The 19,104-nt window shown below is 42.1% G+C and overlaps 1 protein-coding gene across 5 annotated transcripts in view; it reads left to right on the top strand.

The window, feature by feature from the left end:
• SIRT5 (sirtuin 5) overlaps positions 1–19,104 on the top strand; it is a 54,671-nt gene that overhangs the window by 28,291 nt on the left and 7,276 nt on the right. For all 5 annotated transcript variants that reach the window (XM_080657760.1, XM_080657761.1, XM_080657764.1 and 2 more), the window contains 5 exons: positions 5,838–5,971; positions 8,894–9,119; positions 11,859–11,946; positions 13,468–13,521; positions 14,782–14,905. In XM_080657760.1, coding sequence (XP_080513886.1) covers positions 5,838–5,971; positions 8,894–9,119; positions 11,859–11,946; positions 13,468–13,521; positions 14,782–14,905 — 626 coding nt within the window. The remainder of the gene's footprint in view (positions 1–5,837; positions 5,972–8,893; positions 9,120–11,858; positions 11,947–13,467; positions 13,522–14,781; positions 14,906–19,104) is intronic.

Genomic DNA, 19,104 nt, shown 5'->3' with positions numbered 1-19,104 from the left:
TCAGTGTCCTGTAGTTTTCCGCATATAGGTCTTTTACCTCCTTGGTTAGGTTTATTCCTAAGTATCTTAATTTTTTTGGTGCGATGGAAAATGGGATTGCTTTTTTAGTCTCTCTTTCTGTAAGTTCACTGTTGGTGTATAGAAATGCCATAGATTTCTTGGCGTTAATTTTGTATCCTGCTACCTTGCCGAATTCATTTATTAAGTCTGTTAGTTTTTTGATAGAGTCTTTCGGGTTTTTTATGTACAATATCATGTCATCTGCAAATAAGGACAGCTTTACTTCTTCTTTTCCAATTTGGATGCCTTTTATTTCTTCTTCTTGTCTAATTGCAATGGCTAATACTTCCAGTACTATGTCAAACAGGAGTGGTGAGAGTGGGCATCCTTGTCTTGTTCCTGTTCTTAGGGGAAATGGTTTTAGTTTTTGCCCATTGAGTATGATGTTAGCTGTGGGTTTATCATATATAGCTTTTATTATGTTGAGGTATGATCCTTCTATTCCCACCTTGTTGAGAGTTTTTATCAAGAAAGGGTGTTGGATTTTGTCAAATGCTTTTTCTGCATCAATTGATATGACTATGTGATTTTTATCTTTCAATTTGTTTATGTGATGTATCACATTTATTGATTTTCGGATATTGAACCATCCTTGCATTCCTGGGATAAACCCTACTTGGTCATGGTGTATGATCTTTCTGATGTACTGCTGGATCCGATTTGCTAGAATTTTGTTGAGGATTTTGGCATCTACATTCATGAGGGATATTGGCCTGTAATTCTCTTTCATTGTGTTGTCTTTATCTGGTTTTGGTATTAGGGTGATGCTGGCTTCATAGAAGGAGCTTGGAAGTGTTCCTTCCTCTTGAATTTTTTGGAATAGTCTGAGGAGGATAGGTTTTATTTCTTCCTTGAATGTTTGGTAAAACTCTCCTGTGAAGCCGTTTGGCCCCGGGCTTTTGTTTGCCGGGAGCTCTTTGATGACTGCTTCAATTTCTTCCATAGTTACTGGCATATTGAGCTGTTTAGATTCTTCCTGATTGAGTTTTGGAAGGTTATATTTTTCTAGGAATATGTCCATTTCCTCCAGGTTGTCCAGTTTGTTGGAATAGAGTTGTTCGTAGTATTTTTTAACAATCCTTTGTATTTCGGCGGGATCTGTTGTTATTTCACCTCTTTCATTTCTGATTTTGTTTATTTGGGTCCTCTCTCTTTGCTTCTTGGTGAGCCTGGCTAGAGGTTCATCAATCTTGTTTATCCTTTCAAAGAACCAGCTCTTGGTTTTGTTGATCTTTTGTATTGTTTCTTTGGTCTCTATGTCGTTTATCTGTGCTCTGATCTTTATTATTTCCTTCCTTCTGCTTACACTGGGCTTTTCTTGTTGCTCTTTTTCTAACTCTTTGAGTTGTTGGGTTAGGTAATTTATTACCCCTGTTTCTTGTTTTTTGCAGTAGGCTTGTAGAGCTATGAACTTCCCTCTCAAGACTGCTTTCGCTGTGTCCCATAGATTTTGGATTGTAGTGTTTTCATTGTCATTTGTTGCCATGATGTTTTTTATTTCTTCTTTGATCTCTCTGGTAACCCAGTCATGGTTTAATAGCATGCTGTTTAGCCTCCATGTGTTTGACTTCTTTGGGTTGTTTTTATTGTAGTTGATTTCCAGTTTTATGCCACTGTGGTCTGAGAAGATGCTTGATATGATTTCTATCTTCTTGAATTTGAAGAGACTTTGCCTATGTCCCAACATATGGTCTATCTTTGAAAATGACCCATGTGCACTTGAGAAGAATGTATATTCTGTGGCTTTGGGGTGAAATGTTCTGAAGATGTCAATTAATTCCATCTGGTTTAGTGAGTCATTTAGGGTTGATGTTTCTTTGCTGATTTTTTGCTTAGAGGATTTGTCCAATGGTGATAGTGGGGTATTAAAGTCTCCTACTATGATTGTATTGCTGTCAATCTCTCCCTTGATATCCTCCAGGAGTTTTTTTATGTATTTGGGTGCTCCTGTATTGGGTGCATATATGTTTACCAGAGTTATTTCTTCTTGTTTGATTGCTCCCTTTAGTATTATGAAGTGGCCTTCCTTATCTCTTGTTATGTCCTTCAGTTTGAGATCTAATTTGTCAGATATAAGTATTGCTACCCCAGCTTTTTTTTCAGTTCCATTTGCCTGGAAAACCTTTTTCCATCCCTTCACCCTCAGTCTGTGTGCGTCTTTTTTTCTGAGGTGGGTTTCTTGTAGACAGCAGATATATGGGTCATGTTTTCTTATCCAATCCATTACCCTATGTCTTTTGATTGGGGCATTTAATCCATTTACATTTAAAGTTATTATTGATAGGTACTTATTTGTCGCCATTCCTATTCTTTACACCTGTGTTCCTTCTTCGCTTCCTATTTCTTTTTCTTTTTACAGCAGACCCTTTAGCATTTCTTGCATTGCTGGTTTGGTGGTAATAAATTCCCTTAGTCCTTTTTTGTCTGTGAAGCTCCTGATTTCACCTTCAATTTTGATTGACAGCCTTGCTGGGTACAGTATTCTTGGATTCAGACCCTTCCTTTGCATGACTTTGTATATTTCATTCCATTCCCTTCTGGCCTGATGAGTTTCTGTTGAGAAATCAGTTGCTAGTCTGATGGGGGTTCCTTTGTATGTAACTTTCTGTCTCTCTCTGGCCGCTTTTAAGATTCTTACTTTGTCGTTAGTGTTTGCCAATTTAATTATGATGTGCCTTGGCGTCGGTCTTTTGGGGTTCATTTTGCTTGGGACTCTGTGAGCTTCTTGGATTTGTGTGGGTTTTTTCTTCTCTATATCAGGGAAATTTTCTGTCATTATTTCTTCAAATAGGTTTTCTATTCCTTGCTCAGCTTCCTTTCCTTCTGGAACCCCTATTATGCGGATGTTGTTTTGTTTCGTGTTGTCCCAAAGTTCCCTTAGGCTCTCCTCCTGCCTTTTAATTTTTTTTTCTAGAAGTTGCTCTACTTGGGTATTTTTTCCCATCTTGTCTTCTAGCTCACTGATGCGGTCCTCTGCTTCTTCTAGTCTACTCTTGATGCTTTCTATTGAGTTCTTTACAGCAGCGATGTCATTTTTCATTTCTTCTTGGTTCTTCTTCATTTCCTCTTGGTTCTTGCTCATATTGTCGAATTTGTCTTCCATTCTTTTCAGCCACCTTATGACCATTTCTCTGAATTCTTTTTCTGGAAGGTTGCTTGCTTCCATTTCGTTTACTTCCTTTTCTGGTGATGCCTGCTTTTCTTTCATATGCGGGCTGTGTCTTTGTCTCCCCATGGTCTCTCTTCTCTGGGTGTCTGGTTATGTAGTTCTCTCTCTCCTTATCCTAGGCGAAATCTGACCTTTCCGTGGTGGAGTGTAGAGCTCCTCTGAACCCGTGTGTTTGCGCCAATTGGGGAGCGTTGTTCTGGGGCTCGCAGCTGTTCCGTGGGTGCCGCAGTTGTGTCTGGTGGCTTTTTAGAAATTACAGATTTTCGATCCTCAAAACAAATTAGGTTTTTCATGATTTTAACAAGAAACCATATTAAAGATGACCATGGTACTCTTTCTTCAGCCTGATTTTAAAAAGTACCTTTTGATTTTCCAATTTCTTTATAATTTTGCCTTTTGACCAAATTTTTCCCCATAATAATCTGACTTAAACACAAAGTATCACTCACGCACTTGCAAATCCGTGGGGTTCCCAAGCTGACATGGGCTCTATTGCACAGTGAATCTTCCACCACCAGGTCCGGTGATATTTTCCACTCAGGTGAATCCTTCTTTCTCCAGAAGTGCTCCATTAGTGTTTCCAGGGTTGAAGTCCAGCCCCAGGTCAGGTCGCCATAAATGTTGGTGTCCCTCATTAGGGCACCATAAAGCCAGGGTTCTTTTCCCAGCCTTACTAAGGGTTCAGCATTCTGGAGAAAGGGGCTGTGCGTAGATGATTAAAGAGTCCGGAGACAAAAGATATTTTTGAAAGGCATTGGGGGTCAGAAGAGCTTCAGCTAAAAGGAACTGAAGACTCTACCTTGACCAAAGATCCTGCTTTTATTAAACACAATTTGTCCCAAGGCAAGGTGGAAATATACACTTCAAAGGGTAAGGTATCAAAGGGTATTGTCAGTTTGGGGAATAACCTGCAGCTGTTCAGGTGTTTGGCCAACAGGAGGCAATAAAATGCCCTGAGCTGTCTGGCAGTTAACAATCCCATTCAGGTTTGGGGGAAGTGCCTTTTAGCCGTTTCCAACAGGTAAACTACATACGTGGCTCACCCTTGTTGAGCCGCCCAACTCTTGTAATTATTACTTGCTGGAATTGGTTCTCGGCAGCCGCAGTGTCTGGGAGAGGGTATTGCTCTCAGCCATATACTGGGTCCTGACCTAATCTCTGCCACCTAAGAAACACAGTGGCACTGTCAAGCCTGGCTCCTTGTTTTTATCCTGGGATGAGGACATTCTCTTCAGGGGCAAACTCATCTTGTGACCCATGTAAAGTGCTTGGCACAGCCTGGGGTGCAGTGAGCCCTCACTCAGTAATGGCTACTGCCTGTGTTGGTTTGAGATCAGGGTAGAATGCCTGGAGGTGCAGAGGAAGGCCTTTGATCTGGAGGGCAAGCCATGGTCTGTGACTATGATTACTTGCTGCCATGTTATTCTCTATGTTCAATTCCCTTTTGTTACCCCAAGTCTCTGATGACATCTTGTTGAAAAGTCTAGCTCTTATTTGAGCTGTAAAGGAGAAAGTCATGTGTCTAGGTTTAGGGTACAGCATTTGTTCACAGGGTAGGGGCCCTCATCCTGACCTTTGGTAGTGATGCTGAAAGAAGGTAGAATTAGCAAGATCCGCAAAAGGAAGAGAACTTGGGGTGGAAGCGAAGGCTTTGGGGTTCGGGCCTGAGGTCACTCCATGCGCTTGCGCGTGCGAACGAGCGCGCGCGCGCGCGCACACACACACACACACACACATAGCTTGTCTTTACTTTCATGAAGGAAGTTGCATTCCTATCCATTAATCTTCATAGCAGCCCTGTTCTGGGGAGGACAGTATTGTGCACATTAAATTACCAAGGGAGCCCAGGATAGCAGAAGGTCAGAGATTCACAAAAGATCTCACACATGGGTGTAGGTGGAGCTGAGATTCAGAGCCAGTGCTGTGTGCCTGAAAGCCCTGCTTCTTTCTTAAGATGTTGTACATTCACACATCAAGGGCATGGATAGCATTTTCATGATACAGGAATGATTTTTATTTGAGTATCTTAAAGTATAATTTCACACAAGGTCAAGTTTCAAAATATAGATATCTACTGCTTTTCCAAAGTTTGCTCTACCCCAGTGGTTGCCAACCAGTGGTCCGTGGACCACTGGTGGTCCGTGAGGTCTGAAAGGTTGGCGACCGCTGCTCTACTACACCACTTCACTATTACAAAAACCTAAATTAGTATCTGTTTTCACTAACCAAAAGAAAACTGAAGAGGATTTTGCATTGAAAAAAGGTTTAAAACAAAAATAGCATTCAGCATTAGTCTTGCAGCAAGTTACAGAGACAGGGCACACCCCAGCAGCGAGAGTGCCCCCCACGCTCCTTCTCTGGAAGCTACATTCAGCATCAAGCGCTACAGCTTTGAACTGTGTCTGTGAGCATCTGTGCTTAATCTCCATTTATTTTGTGCATCCATTAGCAAAACGTGCCCTAAAGTAGTTGCTTCTCTGCTTTATGCAAGTTTTCATAAGAAACACTCTACTTTCGGAGAGCAGGGGAAACCTAGGCAGATGATTGGTATGGGATATAAATATCCACATGGTGTACTGGATTGATAAAGGTTTTATTCTCCCTTTAGGTATGGCCGATTTTCGGAAACTTTTTGCAAAAGCAAACCACATAGTCATCATTTCAGGGGCTGGCATTAGTGCTGAAAGTGGGATTCCAACTTTCAGAGGAGCCGGAGGTTATTGGAGGAAGTGGCAAGCTCAGGTTAGTAGTGTTTCCAGAATATTAAGCGGCTGTTCTGAATGAAGCCATAACACAGTTTGACTCAGAACCTAATGATGGCTGAAACCCAGAGAGCAAAGTTTTGAAATTGGCAGTGACTCTTGTCCTGTTCATTTTGGCATCGACACAGTGTCTATATGATTAAGATCAGAGATTTAAGCAAAGCACGCAATTCCCTAATTTTTTAGGTATGTATAATTTGCATTTTTTCAGATAAAAAAAAGTAGAATCAGAAAACCTTGATTAGCATAATTCATTACTATAGATATTGAAATTAAGTATTACACATTTTTAAAGTTTCTGTGAACTTTTCATATTAACACTGAAGTTGAATTCTTGAAGGCCTAGAGCTTAATGTTCAAAACTTTATATGAAGGCCATTAGAAATTAAGTTCTTTGGGGGTGTGGATTTTTTAAAAAAAAATTATTGAGGTATATTAGCCATACAATAAAATTCACCTATTTTAAGTATACAATTCAATCACTTCTAACAAGTGTATACAGTGTAGCTACCACCCCATCACATGTGGAACATTTCTGTGCCACGGATTATTCCCTCAAGGCCCTTTGCAGTCAGTCTCCTCCGCTCCCCCAGGCAATCCCTAATTTTGGAGGGCAGGGAATTTTGTCTGTTTCATTCATTGCTCCTTCCCCAGCTCTGAGAACTCTGGAACAATGTAGGTGCTTAATAGATGTTTGTTGGTTGAATGAAGGCAATCATAAATAATTACTTCAATACATGACTTCCAGATTTAACAGGTGATTTCTTATTGAGTGAAGGGTTAATGAACCTGCCCTTCTTTCCAGAAAGAAAGGCTTCAGGATGGCAAATGTTTAGGTCAAGCATGTTAAACTCGCCTCCCATGGGCTGCATGTGGCCCACAACGAATATTTTTGTGGCCCAGCCAATAGAATGGTATGTAAGAAACATTTTATTTTTATTTTTTTAAATATATATTTTATTGATTTTTTTACAGAGAGGAAGGGAGAGGGATAGAGATTTAGAAACATCGATGAGAGAGAAACATCAATCAGCTGCCTCCTGCACACCCCCCACCAGGGATGTGCCTGCAACCATGCCCTTGACTGGAATCGAACCTGGGACCCTTCAGTCTGCAGGCCACCACTCTATCCACTGAGCCAAACCGGTCAGGGCTGTAAGAAACGTTTTAATAAAAATTTCATAACTTAATTTTTACAATATCCTGTTATACATAATTATTAATAACGAACTACAACATTCCCTAATGACTGATTACTATAATTGTGTTGCATTCATTTCCCTTACGCAACTTAAGCACAGGTGCACCATTTCTCTCTACTAATACCAGCAGCGAATATTTTAGCAGTCGATTGCCATGTCATTAGTCTTGTACTGACTTGCTTGGTGTACACAACAGGAAATATTTCACTTTCAGAGAACAAGAAAAATAGGCTTATTTGCGTTATGCTTATTAATTTGTGCAATTATTCAGTGTCTGGTAAGTCAATGTTAAAAAAATTTTTATTAAAATGTTCTATTATTTTATGTTAACAATCACTCATTTATTTCAGCCCTTTGTATTCAGCATGTCTCTATTAAAATAAACCTATGTTTCTATGAAAATTGAAGCTTTTGTTTTTTGTGGCCCACATAATCTTAAACCTTGTTTACTTGACCCAAGTTAGCCTTTGAGTTTGACATGCTTGGTTTAGGATGTTCACCTCTCCACTGCCCTCCATGGCATCATCACCTTAAAGGAGAAGGAGGGGAGAAGGAAGAGCGAGGGTCATTAAGGTCCCACAAGAAGAGGAGCCACAGAGAGCATCCCCTGACTTAGAGAATCAGCGGATGGGGCTCAGATGGTGTCAGGAGGAACTTACAGAGGGTGGTCAGTCAGGTCAGAGAAGCTGAGTTTGTGGGAAAGCAATAGATTACGTTTGACTCCAGCTGTGTTCCCAGGACACATACAGGGTAGGGCACAAAAGCAGGGTTACAGTTGTGAGCTCACAGAGCACAGTTTATTATTGTTTTGTTAATTAATTACTATAAAACTACTTTTGCCCACCCCTGTATATCCAGGCCACTTGTGCTGTAAGTAGAGGGCAGGAAGGAAGGAAGTATAGGGTTGAAATGGATAATCCACAGCGTAGGAGATCCACTCCCCAAATGAAGGCTGACATGGCTACCAGGCAGATAGGGACCTTTACAGTAAAATAAAATGCGTGATACCACCACTGCCACCACTGAGATACAGAATACTTTGGTCATTGCCAAGGTTCCCTTGTATATTTCCTGTCAGCTTCCAGCCCTAGACAACTACTTCTCTGCTGACTGTTCACTGTACATGAGATTTGTCCTAGAAGAGGCATTGCACCTTAAAATATATTTTTTATATGTCTTGTTAATATAATGTGTATGGTGAGTGTGTAACTGTAAGTGATAAAAACTGAGTTTCTCAACTATGGCCATTATACCTCAATTGGACATTTTACATTTCACTTTTGTTCCTGGACAAATGATATTGACTCCATACATTTTGGAGCTCCAACCTAAACTATCTTCTTGCATATTACTTTATTTCATGTTCATAACTTCCTTGAGTGTCAGATGGGACAGGTTGTATTTTCTCTGAGCTATAATTGGGGAAATTAAAACCAATTTCTCCAAGGTCCCTTGTTAGTCCCAGGATTGGGACACAGGCTGGTGCTCAGGCCCTTGCCCTGTGTCTGCCACACTGCACGAACCTAAGCAGACGTGTGCCAGCTTGCACCCTCCCAAAGCTGCCTGCCCATTGTAGACAAAGAGGAGCCCGCCAGTGTTTGCCGGCACTCCAAGGTTCCCTCCGCGCCCCCGCTGCCTGTGCTCTGGAAGGAGCATGAGCGCTCTTTCCCTCCCTGACTCCTGCCTCCTCTCACCCCCAGACCCTGGCCACTCCTGAGGCCTTTGCCCAAAACCCGTCCCTGGTGTGGGAGTTCTACCACTACCGGCGGGAAGTCATACAGCGCGTGAAGCCAAACCCCGGGCACCTCGCCATCTCTGAGTGTGAGGCCCGGCTGCGTGAGCAGGGCCGCCGGGTCATGGTCATCACCCAAAACATCGATGAGCTGCACCGCAAGGCTGGTACCAAGAACCTTCTGGAAATCCATGGTGAGAACCCCCAGCCTCACACGGGGAGGGGAGCTAGACTTGAAAGCATATGTCCTGCCATTTTCCACATTGTCTCACTAAAACAGAATCTGCATTTTGACAACACACCCAGGTGTCTGGTGTGCGCCTGTTAAACCGTGAAAGCGCTAGTCTGTCTGCACAGCTGCATGCACGCCCCTCCCTGAGCAGCTCTTGAGGGGGTTGTGCTAGAGACAACTGCCCAGCTGGGCTGAAGGGAACCAGGAGGGGTGGGCCATTGAACAGGTGGCTTTAGCAGGATCTGGCATGGGGGACCTTGTTATTCCTGGGGTATCTATTTACTTTCCCTTTGTCCCATTTGGTTCTGTCTACTGAGGCTGTGCTTCTGCAAAGCCCTCCAGCCTTTAGGGAGCTACCGCTCAGCCACCTGCACTGAATCAAGCCCACCAAGTTGTGACACACATGGGTTTTGTCTTAGGTCCCTCTGGCTTTCCCTCTCTTCCCTGATGACAGCCTCCTTTCCCCTCTTGTCTTCTTACTCCTTTCTCCTCTTTGCTCTCACCAAAAAAATCTAATAAACCCATTCATACAAGAGCATCAATGGGCAAGCAAGGATTGTTTTTCTCCGAGGACATTTGCATTTAAGAGTCTACGAAACTTTAATTCCAAGGGATGCATTTTTAATAGTGGCATTTCCAGGAGCAGTGAGCCAATGGGGATGGTGCTTGTGTGTGCACGCCGTGAGGTTGCCCATTTTTGCCTAGGCTTTTGGTCACCCTGACAATGAGAGGTAAGCGTTGTTTGGTTGGATCCCATCCCTCTTTTGTGTCCTAACAGTGTCAGCCACCTACTCACCGAAAGTCTTTTTGGCACCTTCTTCTGTTGGATCTGGGATACTTTCCACATGGCTCTCCTTGTTTCTGTGCAGTGTCAGATTGTAGGCTGGCACTTGCATGTAGAATGTATAAAATCGAAATCCAGTTATTTTAAGCATTAAATAAGATAATATACATATTAGTTGGGACTTTTTTGGTTGCAAGTGATGAGAACTCTTCAAATTCAGGTAAAAACAAAAAGAAGCCCTTTCTTTCATCAAATTGAAGATGCAACATGTTTTTAATATGATACTTAGAAAGAAAATAATCTGCCCAAACCATGATATCTTATTTTATTACCCCTTAGAATTCACTATTTTATACATATAGAAAGGGCTTGTTAAAACTTATTTAGATACACATTTTTAGAAACTATCACTCTCATGCATATAGAGAACAAAACATGGGTAAAATAGAGTGGTTAAGCTATTTCTTCTGAATGATTTCTGAAGGTCTCCAAGGTGTCGGTGACTGTGTTTTCCACAGTGTGTGGGTTCGGTGATGCAGCATTTCCTAAAAGGGGATCCTCTCTTGTCTCTGGGTTTGCCTCCCAAACTGCTGACACACATTCTGCAGGTTTGACGTTGGGCCTTGCTTGATCTTACCAAAAGGTGTCCGTGGAAGGGTTCTAGATAACCACCAGGACTCATTTTTCTTCCCCAAATGGACCTTAAATGGTTTGTTGGCTGAAATATGCAGAGGTTGCCTTTGTCCAGGCAGGACACATGTCAGTCATTGTGTAATCCTTCAACAAGTCTGTGCAAGTGCTGGCTATGGCAACCACGTCACATCTGTCATGTGGCCAGTGGCAGTTGCAGGATGCGTCTGAACTTCAGAGATGTTTATGGGAAAGTAGCCATGCTAAAACTGACAAAATAGGTACATTGGCTGGCAACACTGAGGAGCCCTGGGAGAAGCTGATGTCAGCAGCAGGCTCACTGTCTTTCTCTCCCTGCCTCTCTGCCTCTCCTTCCCTCAGCTTTGCTCACTCTGAGTTACTTTACCTCTCCCTCTGTAGTTGATTGCCTACATGTGCCAGCAAAGGTAACATCTGGCAGCTCCAGGCTCACTCTAGCTTAACTTTATCCTCAGAAAATAAACCTTGGGGAGCCTTGCTTGGGTCACTTACCTGCTTTTTAACCAAACACTATCGCTAGAGGGGTGGGATACTGGGATTGGACCAGTCCGAAACGTGTATCCAAGCTTGTATTTTAGGATGTGATTAGGATGTGATTGGCATGGGATAGAGGAGAGATTGGTCCTCCACAAAGTGACACTGGACAATGGAACAATGTGTTTCTACCACAGTGTGTGTGTGTGTGACATGCTCAGCTCAGCACAGCACTGGGCACATGACAATATGTAGTAAATTGTGGTCACTATTATTGGGTGAGCTCAATAAATGGTTGCTAGTTCTAGCAGTTATTTTCTTCATTTATTAGTTGATTAATTATTGATTGATCTGGCTTTGGATAAAATATTCAAGCTTTATTAATTTAAAATTAAGATTTGTAAACACATCCCAAGCTACTGAACCTTTATCAATCATGTACTTGGTAAATCATGCCTTTAGTTGGTTGGCTTCATCTACCCTATTGATCAGTTCAGGTCTACCTGAGCATCACTCCGAGTAATGTGAGAGCTCCTTAGTTATGAATGATTATTTCATCTGTCTCTCTTCCCTCTAGAGTACAAAGTCCAGGAGGGCAGATGCTCCTGGCTTGTTCAATAGTACTGCATGCCTTTACATTTCCCATGATGCCTAGGGTAGGCCCATTTGCTAAAATGAACATATAAAAACTAAGTGATTTTGTACCCTTTTGGACATGGAGACAGTTGATCTTGATGATATTATTTCTGGTTTTGCTTGACTTATGTTTTTCAGGTAGCATATTCAAAACTCAATGTACTTCTTGTGGGGTTGTGGCTGAGAATTACAAGAGTCCAATTTGTGAAGCTTTAGCAGGAAAAGGGTAATTATGCTGTACTACAGAATAAGTGTGTGTTGTTTTCTCTTTTGAATTGAACATAAATGTGAGGAAATGAAACATTAATTTAAGATTTGCATGGGTATTTATAAGAAATAGGATCCAATACATTATACCATATTATGAAAGAAATATTTTGCTCACAATTTATATTAAGTGAAAACCACAGCATCTAACTCTATACAATCTGATCCCAACTTTGTATTTTTTTCAATCCTCACCCAAGAAATGAGGATATTTTTCCATTGATTTTAGAGCGTGGAAGGGAGGAGGGAAGATGAGAGAGAGAGAGTGAGGGAAAAGAGAGAGAGGGAAATAGCAACGTGACAGAGATATATTGATTGGTTGTCTCCCACATGTGCCCCAGCAGGGTGGGGATCAGACCTGCAGCCCAGGTACAAGCCCTTGAGTGCCCTTAATAAGGAATGGAACATGTGACCCTCGGTGCTCAGGCCCACGCTCTAACCACTGAGCCATGCCAGTCAGGGCCCAACTTTGTATTTAAGCCCCCCCACCTCTCTCTCTCTCTCTCTCTCTCTCTCTCTCTTTCTCTCTCTCTCTCTCTCCATGTTGATGTATTTATGTATAGATAAAAGACCTAAAGAAAACAGCAAAATTTCAACAGTGACTATCAGGAGTGGTGGGATGATAGGTAATTCTGCTTTATATATTTTTGAATTTTTCAACATTTCTATGATGAATGTGTATTATTATTGTAGTTAGGGAAAGAAATTAAGAGTAGACTCAGAATATTGAGAAAAATTCTACCTGATAATTTTAAATCAGTAAAAAGTATACAAGAAATATCCTATATAATAAAGAGGTAATATGCAAATTGACTGTCACACCCTCACACAAGATGGCTGCCCCCATGTGGTCACAAGATGGCCGCCACAAGATGGCCGGCAGGGGAGGGCAGTTGTGGGCGACCAGGCCTGCAGGGCAGGGAAGTTGGGGGCGACCAGGCCTGCCGGGGAGGGCAGCTGGGGACGACCAGGCCAGCAGGGGAGGGCAGTTAGGGGTGAATAGGCAGGCAGGCAGGCAGGCAAGCGGCTGGGAGCCAGCAGTCCCAGATTGTGAGAGGGATGTCTGACTGCCGGTTTAGGCCCAATCTCACAATCTGGGATCCCGAGGGATCCCAGTTTGGAGAGGGTGCAGGCTGGGATTAGGGACACACACCCCCCCATGTGTGAATTTCATGCACTGGGCCTCTAGTATTAACATAATGTCATTGAAGAAAATTCAAATGATAACATATAAAATGTAAATGACGAAACTCCCCCGTTAGCGCATATGGCTGCTCCACCTTCTCCCTGCATACAAATTCCCTCTTGTGGTAAAACCACTAGTAATTATTTGGTGTCCATCCTCTGAGTAGCTCATGTATTAATTAGGAGTTTTGTACCATATCCTGCCAAGCAAATATACATACTTATTGGGTTATGTTATTCCTTTGTTCTTTGATAATACCAATGACATTTTTCTTTTCTAATATTGTTTATTCAGTGCTCCAGAACCCGAAATGCAAGATGCCAGAATCCCAGTGGAGAAACTTCCCCGGTGGGTAAAATCTTTAATCTATACTTGGTGTTCCCGGTTGCAAGAAAAGAAAAGTAAGAATCAAAATCCAAGTTCATTTGGTGAGATGCCTCTTAAATCCTCACGTGTAAATACCAGCCCTGCCCTATGAGGCTAAGGGCAGAAGTGCAGAGGATGAACCAAACCTGTGGAAAGAGAACTGCTGCTTTCCAACCCTTCTTGCTTTTCATTAGTTACTGTCATCTTCATCCTCCTCCTCCTCATCAGTGTCATTAATCCAGGTTTATGGAGACAGTAAAAGGTCTTGCAAAGATGAAATTACAGGACCAAAACGTTGTAGATTTTTTTAAAAACCTAGAAAGATTTTTGTCAAGTTTTCAAAGCCAGATATTAAAATAGTACTTCCAAAAGTGTTTCAGAGAGCACTGTAACCATGTGATGTTCATAGGCATTGCTTGAAAAAAAGATGTTATGTGTTCAGATCACACTAGATTAAACCAAGTCAGAGTATGTTTGCTTTACTGTAGGACTTCCCAGAGCATTTCATATGCTAAAGTACATTGTTACTCTCCAAAAAGTGGTTATAATATGCTAATATTTCACTGGTTTATTTGACCACAGAACCCTTTTTATTTTTCTTAATAAGGCTTTTCATTACTAAAGTTTCGATCTGAAAGAACAGGGAATCCTGAGGGGTTCCTGAGTAGGACATTAATATGATGAAAATTATGTTTGGGTGAGGTTATTTTAGAAGGTAGAATAAAATGACTAAGAGAGAGTGGGGAGGAAATGGTGACAGATTTCTAGTAATTGATACTGGAGAACTTGGTTATAGACAGCACCAGAGAGAGGCGAATCTCGGAGAAAATAAAAGGAGGTCATTGATGAAATTAGGGGATGATTGGGGTGTTTGAGACAAATCTTAGTCCAGTGTGTCCTCCCAAGCCTGGGTGACTGAGCAGAGTCATGCCCTTGAGTGTGATAAGTCACTATGAAAGAGAAACCTGTTTAAGAAAGGGAAGTCAAGCTTGGCTGAAACACATTTGTCTCTAAATCAGCCCAATGCATTCAGACAAAATAGAAACTTTATAAGGCAGTTAAAGTTAGTGCTTCATATTCAGGACAAACTCCTACGGGCTGGGAGGGCAGGGACGGTGATCAGAGGATGAGGTGACCTATCTAGACAGACTGGATTTGGGGCAGCCCCTGGTCTTCCTCCGGTCCACCTGGGCAGACCTTTGGGCAAGGCTCAGGGTTGAGTTAAGGATGATGTTTTTACAGGTGTGAAAAGGCAGGGTGCGGGGGCCTGCTGCGACCTTATGTCGTGTGGTTTGGAGAAAACCTGGACTCTGCCATTCTGGAGGAGGTTGACAGAGAGCTGGCCCTCTGCGACTTATGTCTAGTGGTACGTTTCGTTCTTCCCTGATTGTGGGGATTTTCTGAAACACCAGGATGGGGTGGAGATTAATGTTGTTCCTTCCCCTCCCTCCCTCCCTCCTCCCTCCTCCCTCCCTCCCTCCCTCCTTTTGTCTCTTCCTCTCTTCTTGCTTTCCTTTCTTCTTTCCTTCTCTTAAGATGTGTTTTGAGAGTTGTGGTGTTCTACAGGAAAACTAAAAAACAGTGAATAAGAATTTATTTTAAAATACAAAACAATGCAAGACCATGTCTTTGGCTTCTCAAATCCTTTCCTCCCACAAAAAAATATCATAAAAAGAGCATGTTATTGGTTCTAATTTTTAAAATAATACATGCTCATTATTAAATTTAATTGAGAAAACACAAAAAGAGGAAATTAAAAATCTGATAATTCTACCATCCAAAAATAATTCGTTAGCATTTTAGTATGATTTCTTCTAGACCAGGGATGAGCAGACTGTGGCCTATGGCCAAATCTGACCTGCCACCTGTCTTTGTAAGTAAAGTTTTATTGGAACACAGCCATGCCCTTTCTTCTTTGTATAGTCTATAGTTACTTTCACACTACATTGGCAGAGCTGAATATTTGCAACAGAGACCATATGGCCTATAAAACATTAAAAAAACACTAAAAAAAAACCCCAGCACTATTTGGCCTTTTACAGAAAAAGTTTGCACACCCTTGGTCTAGACCTTTCCATATGCAGAAGTACACATATTGATGAAAAATTTTAAAAATGGGTTCATACTACCAAAACACTAATTAGAAAGAATATACACACCCTATGTTCATTGCAGCCTTATTTAAAATAGGGAAGATATAGAAGCAGCCCAAGTGCTCATCAATAGATGAGTGGATAAAAAAGATGTGGTACATATATACAATGGATTACTACTCAGCCATGAAAAGAATGAAATCTTACCATTTGTGACAACATAGATGGACCTAGAGCAGTGGTCGGCAAACTCATTAGTCAACAGAGCCAAATATCAACAGTACAATGATTGAAATTTCTTTTGAGAGCCAAATTTTTTAAACTTAAACTTCTTCTAATGCTACTTTTTCAAAATAGACTTGCCCAGGCTGTGGTATTTTGTGGAAGAGCCACACTCAAGGGGCCAAAGAGCCGCATGTGGCTCGCGAGCCGCAGTTTGCCAACCACTGACCTAGAGGGTATTGTGCTAAGTGAAATAAGTCAGAGAAAAACAAATACCATATGATTTCACTTACATGTGGAATCCAAAGAACAAAATAAATGAATAAAAAAATTGAAACAGACTCAGAGATACAGAGAACAGACTGATGTTTGTCAGAGGGGAGGAGGTTAGGGGCCTGGGTGAAAAAGGTGAAGGAATTGAGAAGTACTAATTGGAAGTTACAAAACAGTCCTGGGGATGTAAATTATAGCTTAGGGAATCCAGTCAATAATCCTATCTAATAAAAGAGTAATATGCAAATTGACCATCACTCCAACACACAAGATGGCTGCCCCAATGTGGACACAAGATGGCTGCCACAAGATGGCCAGCAGGGAAGGGCAGTTGGGAGGGACCAGGCCTGCAAGGGAGGGCAGTTGTGGGTGATCAGGCCAGCAGGGGAGGGCAATTGCAGGGGAACAGGCTGGCAGAGGAGGGAAGTTGGGGGTGATCGGGCCTGCAGGGAAGGTCAGTTGGGGGAGACCCAGGCCTGCAGGGGAGAGCAGTTAGGGGTGACCAGGCCTGCAGGGGAGGGCAGTTAGGGGTGACCAGGCCTGCAGGGGAGGGCAGTTAGGGGTGACCAGGCCTGCAGGGGAGGGCAGTTAGGGGCAAACAGGCTGGCAGGGGAGCAGTTAGGCATCAATCAGACTGGCAGGGGAGTGGTTAGGGCAGCCATGGGCAAACTACGGCCTGCGGGCCGGATCTGGCCCGTTCGGCTGTTCTATTCGGCCCACGCAGCCGAAAGAGCAGAGGGTTCTCTTGCTCTCCCCTCCGCTCCTTCACCAGCAGCAGTGTTAACATGGCAACGTCGGGAAACACAGCCGCAGCTCCTTCTTCTGAGTGGGCGGATTTATATCCGCCCATTCAGTAGAAGGAACAACCTCTCAATCTTCCAGAGGCTCCTTGTAATGCCCGCAGATGCGTCCCCCGACATCACCCTGGGAATGCGTAGACACGTTATCGGGGTGATGTAGGGAGACACGCCCCTGGAGAGCACAGTATCAGAGCATTAGCTAAAAAGGAGACCAACAACACTGTTCCCACTGAAGTTGATGTTTTAAAGACCAAAAACCTTTCAACCCAGTCTACATTGCCATCTACATCTACGTCCCAGGCATAATTTGCAAGTTGCACTAAAGAAAATGTTTAATTTACTGTTTACACATTTTGTTCTTTTCTATTTGTTTTAGTTTTAAATTATTTTATTATATTTAAGTTTAATTTGAAAGGCTTTTGTACCTTTCCTTTGTTAGGCAATTTTACTTTGCCTTTGCCATCTTCAATATAAGGTATGTTATTGTGCTATGATTCCTCCATTGTTTGAAGTTTCAAATTATAATAATTAGTGTTTACATTCTTCTTGTTAAAATGTTTGAAATGAATAAAACTATTGAAATAAAAAAAAAAAGACCGTACCCTTTCATGTAATGATGTTTACTTTGAATTTATATTAGTTCACACAAACACTCCATCCATGCTTTTGTTCCGGCCCTCCGGTCCAGTTTAAGAACCCATTGTGGCCCTCGAGTCAAAAAGTTTGCCCACCCCTGGGTTAGGGGGTGATCAGGCTGGCAGGCAGAAGTGGTTAGGGGCAATCAGGAAGGCAGGCAGGTGAGCAGTTGGGAGCCAGCAGTCCTGGATTGTGAGAGGGATGTCTGACTGCCCGTTTAGGCCCGATCCTGGTAGGATCGGGCCTAAACGGGCAGTCGATCAGGCCTAAACGGGCAGTTGGACATCCCTCAAGGGGTCCCAGATTGGAGAGGGTGCAGGCTGGGCTGAGGGACACACACCCCTGTGCATGAATTTCGTGCACCGGGCCTCTAGTCTATAATAATAAAAGCTTAATATGCTAATTAGACCAGACGACCTTCCAGATGAAGCTGCAGTGGTGGGGGCCGAGCCCCTTGCACGAATTTCATGCATCGGGCCTCTAGTATTGCAGTAACTATGTCTGATGTTAGGTGGGTACTGGAAATACTGAGGGAAGCACTTTGTAAAGTATATGATACTATGCTGTATACCTGAAACCAATATAAAATAACATTGATGTAAATGGTAATCTAAAAAATTTTTAAATGAGTCTATGTATGTTCTGTTTTAAAACTTTTATTCATGTAGCAGTTCACTTAGCATATTCCATGTCAGTACATCATCTTTTAATTGGCTATGCGGTGTTCTGGTGTATGTTTTTAACGAATTCTCTATTGTTGGACATTCAGGCTGTTTCAAATTTTGATATTTTAAACAATGTTATGGTGAATAGCCTCAGACATAACTCTTTAAAAAAAAGTATTGATTAATTTTTAGGGAGAGAGAGAGAAACATTGATGTGATATTCCACTTATTTATACATTCATTGGTTTCTTCTTTTATGTGTCCTGACGGTGGATCAAACCTGCAACCTTGGCATACCAGGATGATGCTGTAACCAACTAAGCTACCTGGCCAGGGCCTCAGACATAACTTTTAACATGCTCATCAAATTATTGTCTTAGGACAAATTTTCTAGAAATAGAATTAACTGGACAAAGGGTAGGCATATTTCAAATTTTCCTTAACTCGTCTTTAAAAGCAGAGCCGCTTTCTCATGGATGCATACTCATTCAGTCAGTATTTACTGAGTGCATCCTGAAGTTGAGTATAGGGTCAGTGGCTAGGTGAAAAAAGCTGGTTTTCCCCCAATCACCCCTGCCCCCCGCCCAAATCCTCAGTTCTGGCTAAGAAAGAATTCAGAGTGAAGACTCAAATACAAGCAAAAGTTTATTTACAAAGTCACAGAGGTAGAAGAAGTGAGTCAAGGAAAAATAAGCCAGCTAGTCTTCCCATTCTTGTAAAGAATATTTATAAGATTATATCCATAGGGGATAACCTGAAAGAATATACATCAAATTGTGAACAGTGGTTATCTTGGGGTAGTAGTGTTATGAATGATAAGTCTTTATTTTTTCTTTGAATTATCTAACTTTAAAAAAAAAAAAAAGGATCATGGAT

The sequence above is a fragment of the Plecotus auritus genome (genome assembly GCF_963455305.1).
Source record: "Plecotus auritus genome assembly, chromosome: 2".
NCBI lineage: Eukaryota > Metazoa > Chordata > Mammalia > Chiroptera > Vespertilionidae > Plecotus > Plecotus auritus.
The sequence above is the reverse complement of the archived record's forward strand: the minus strand, read 5'-3'. Positions and strand labels throughout refer to the sequence as shown.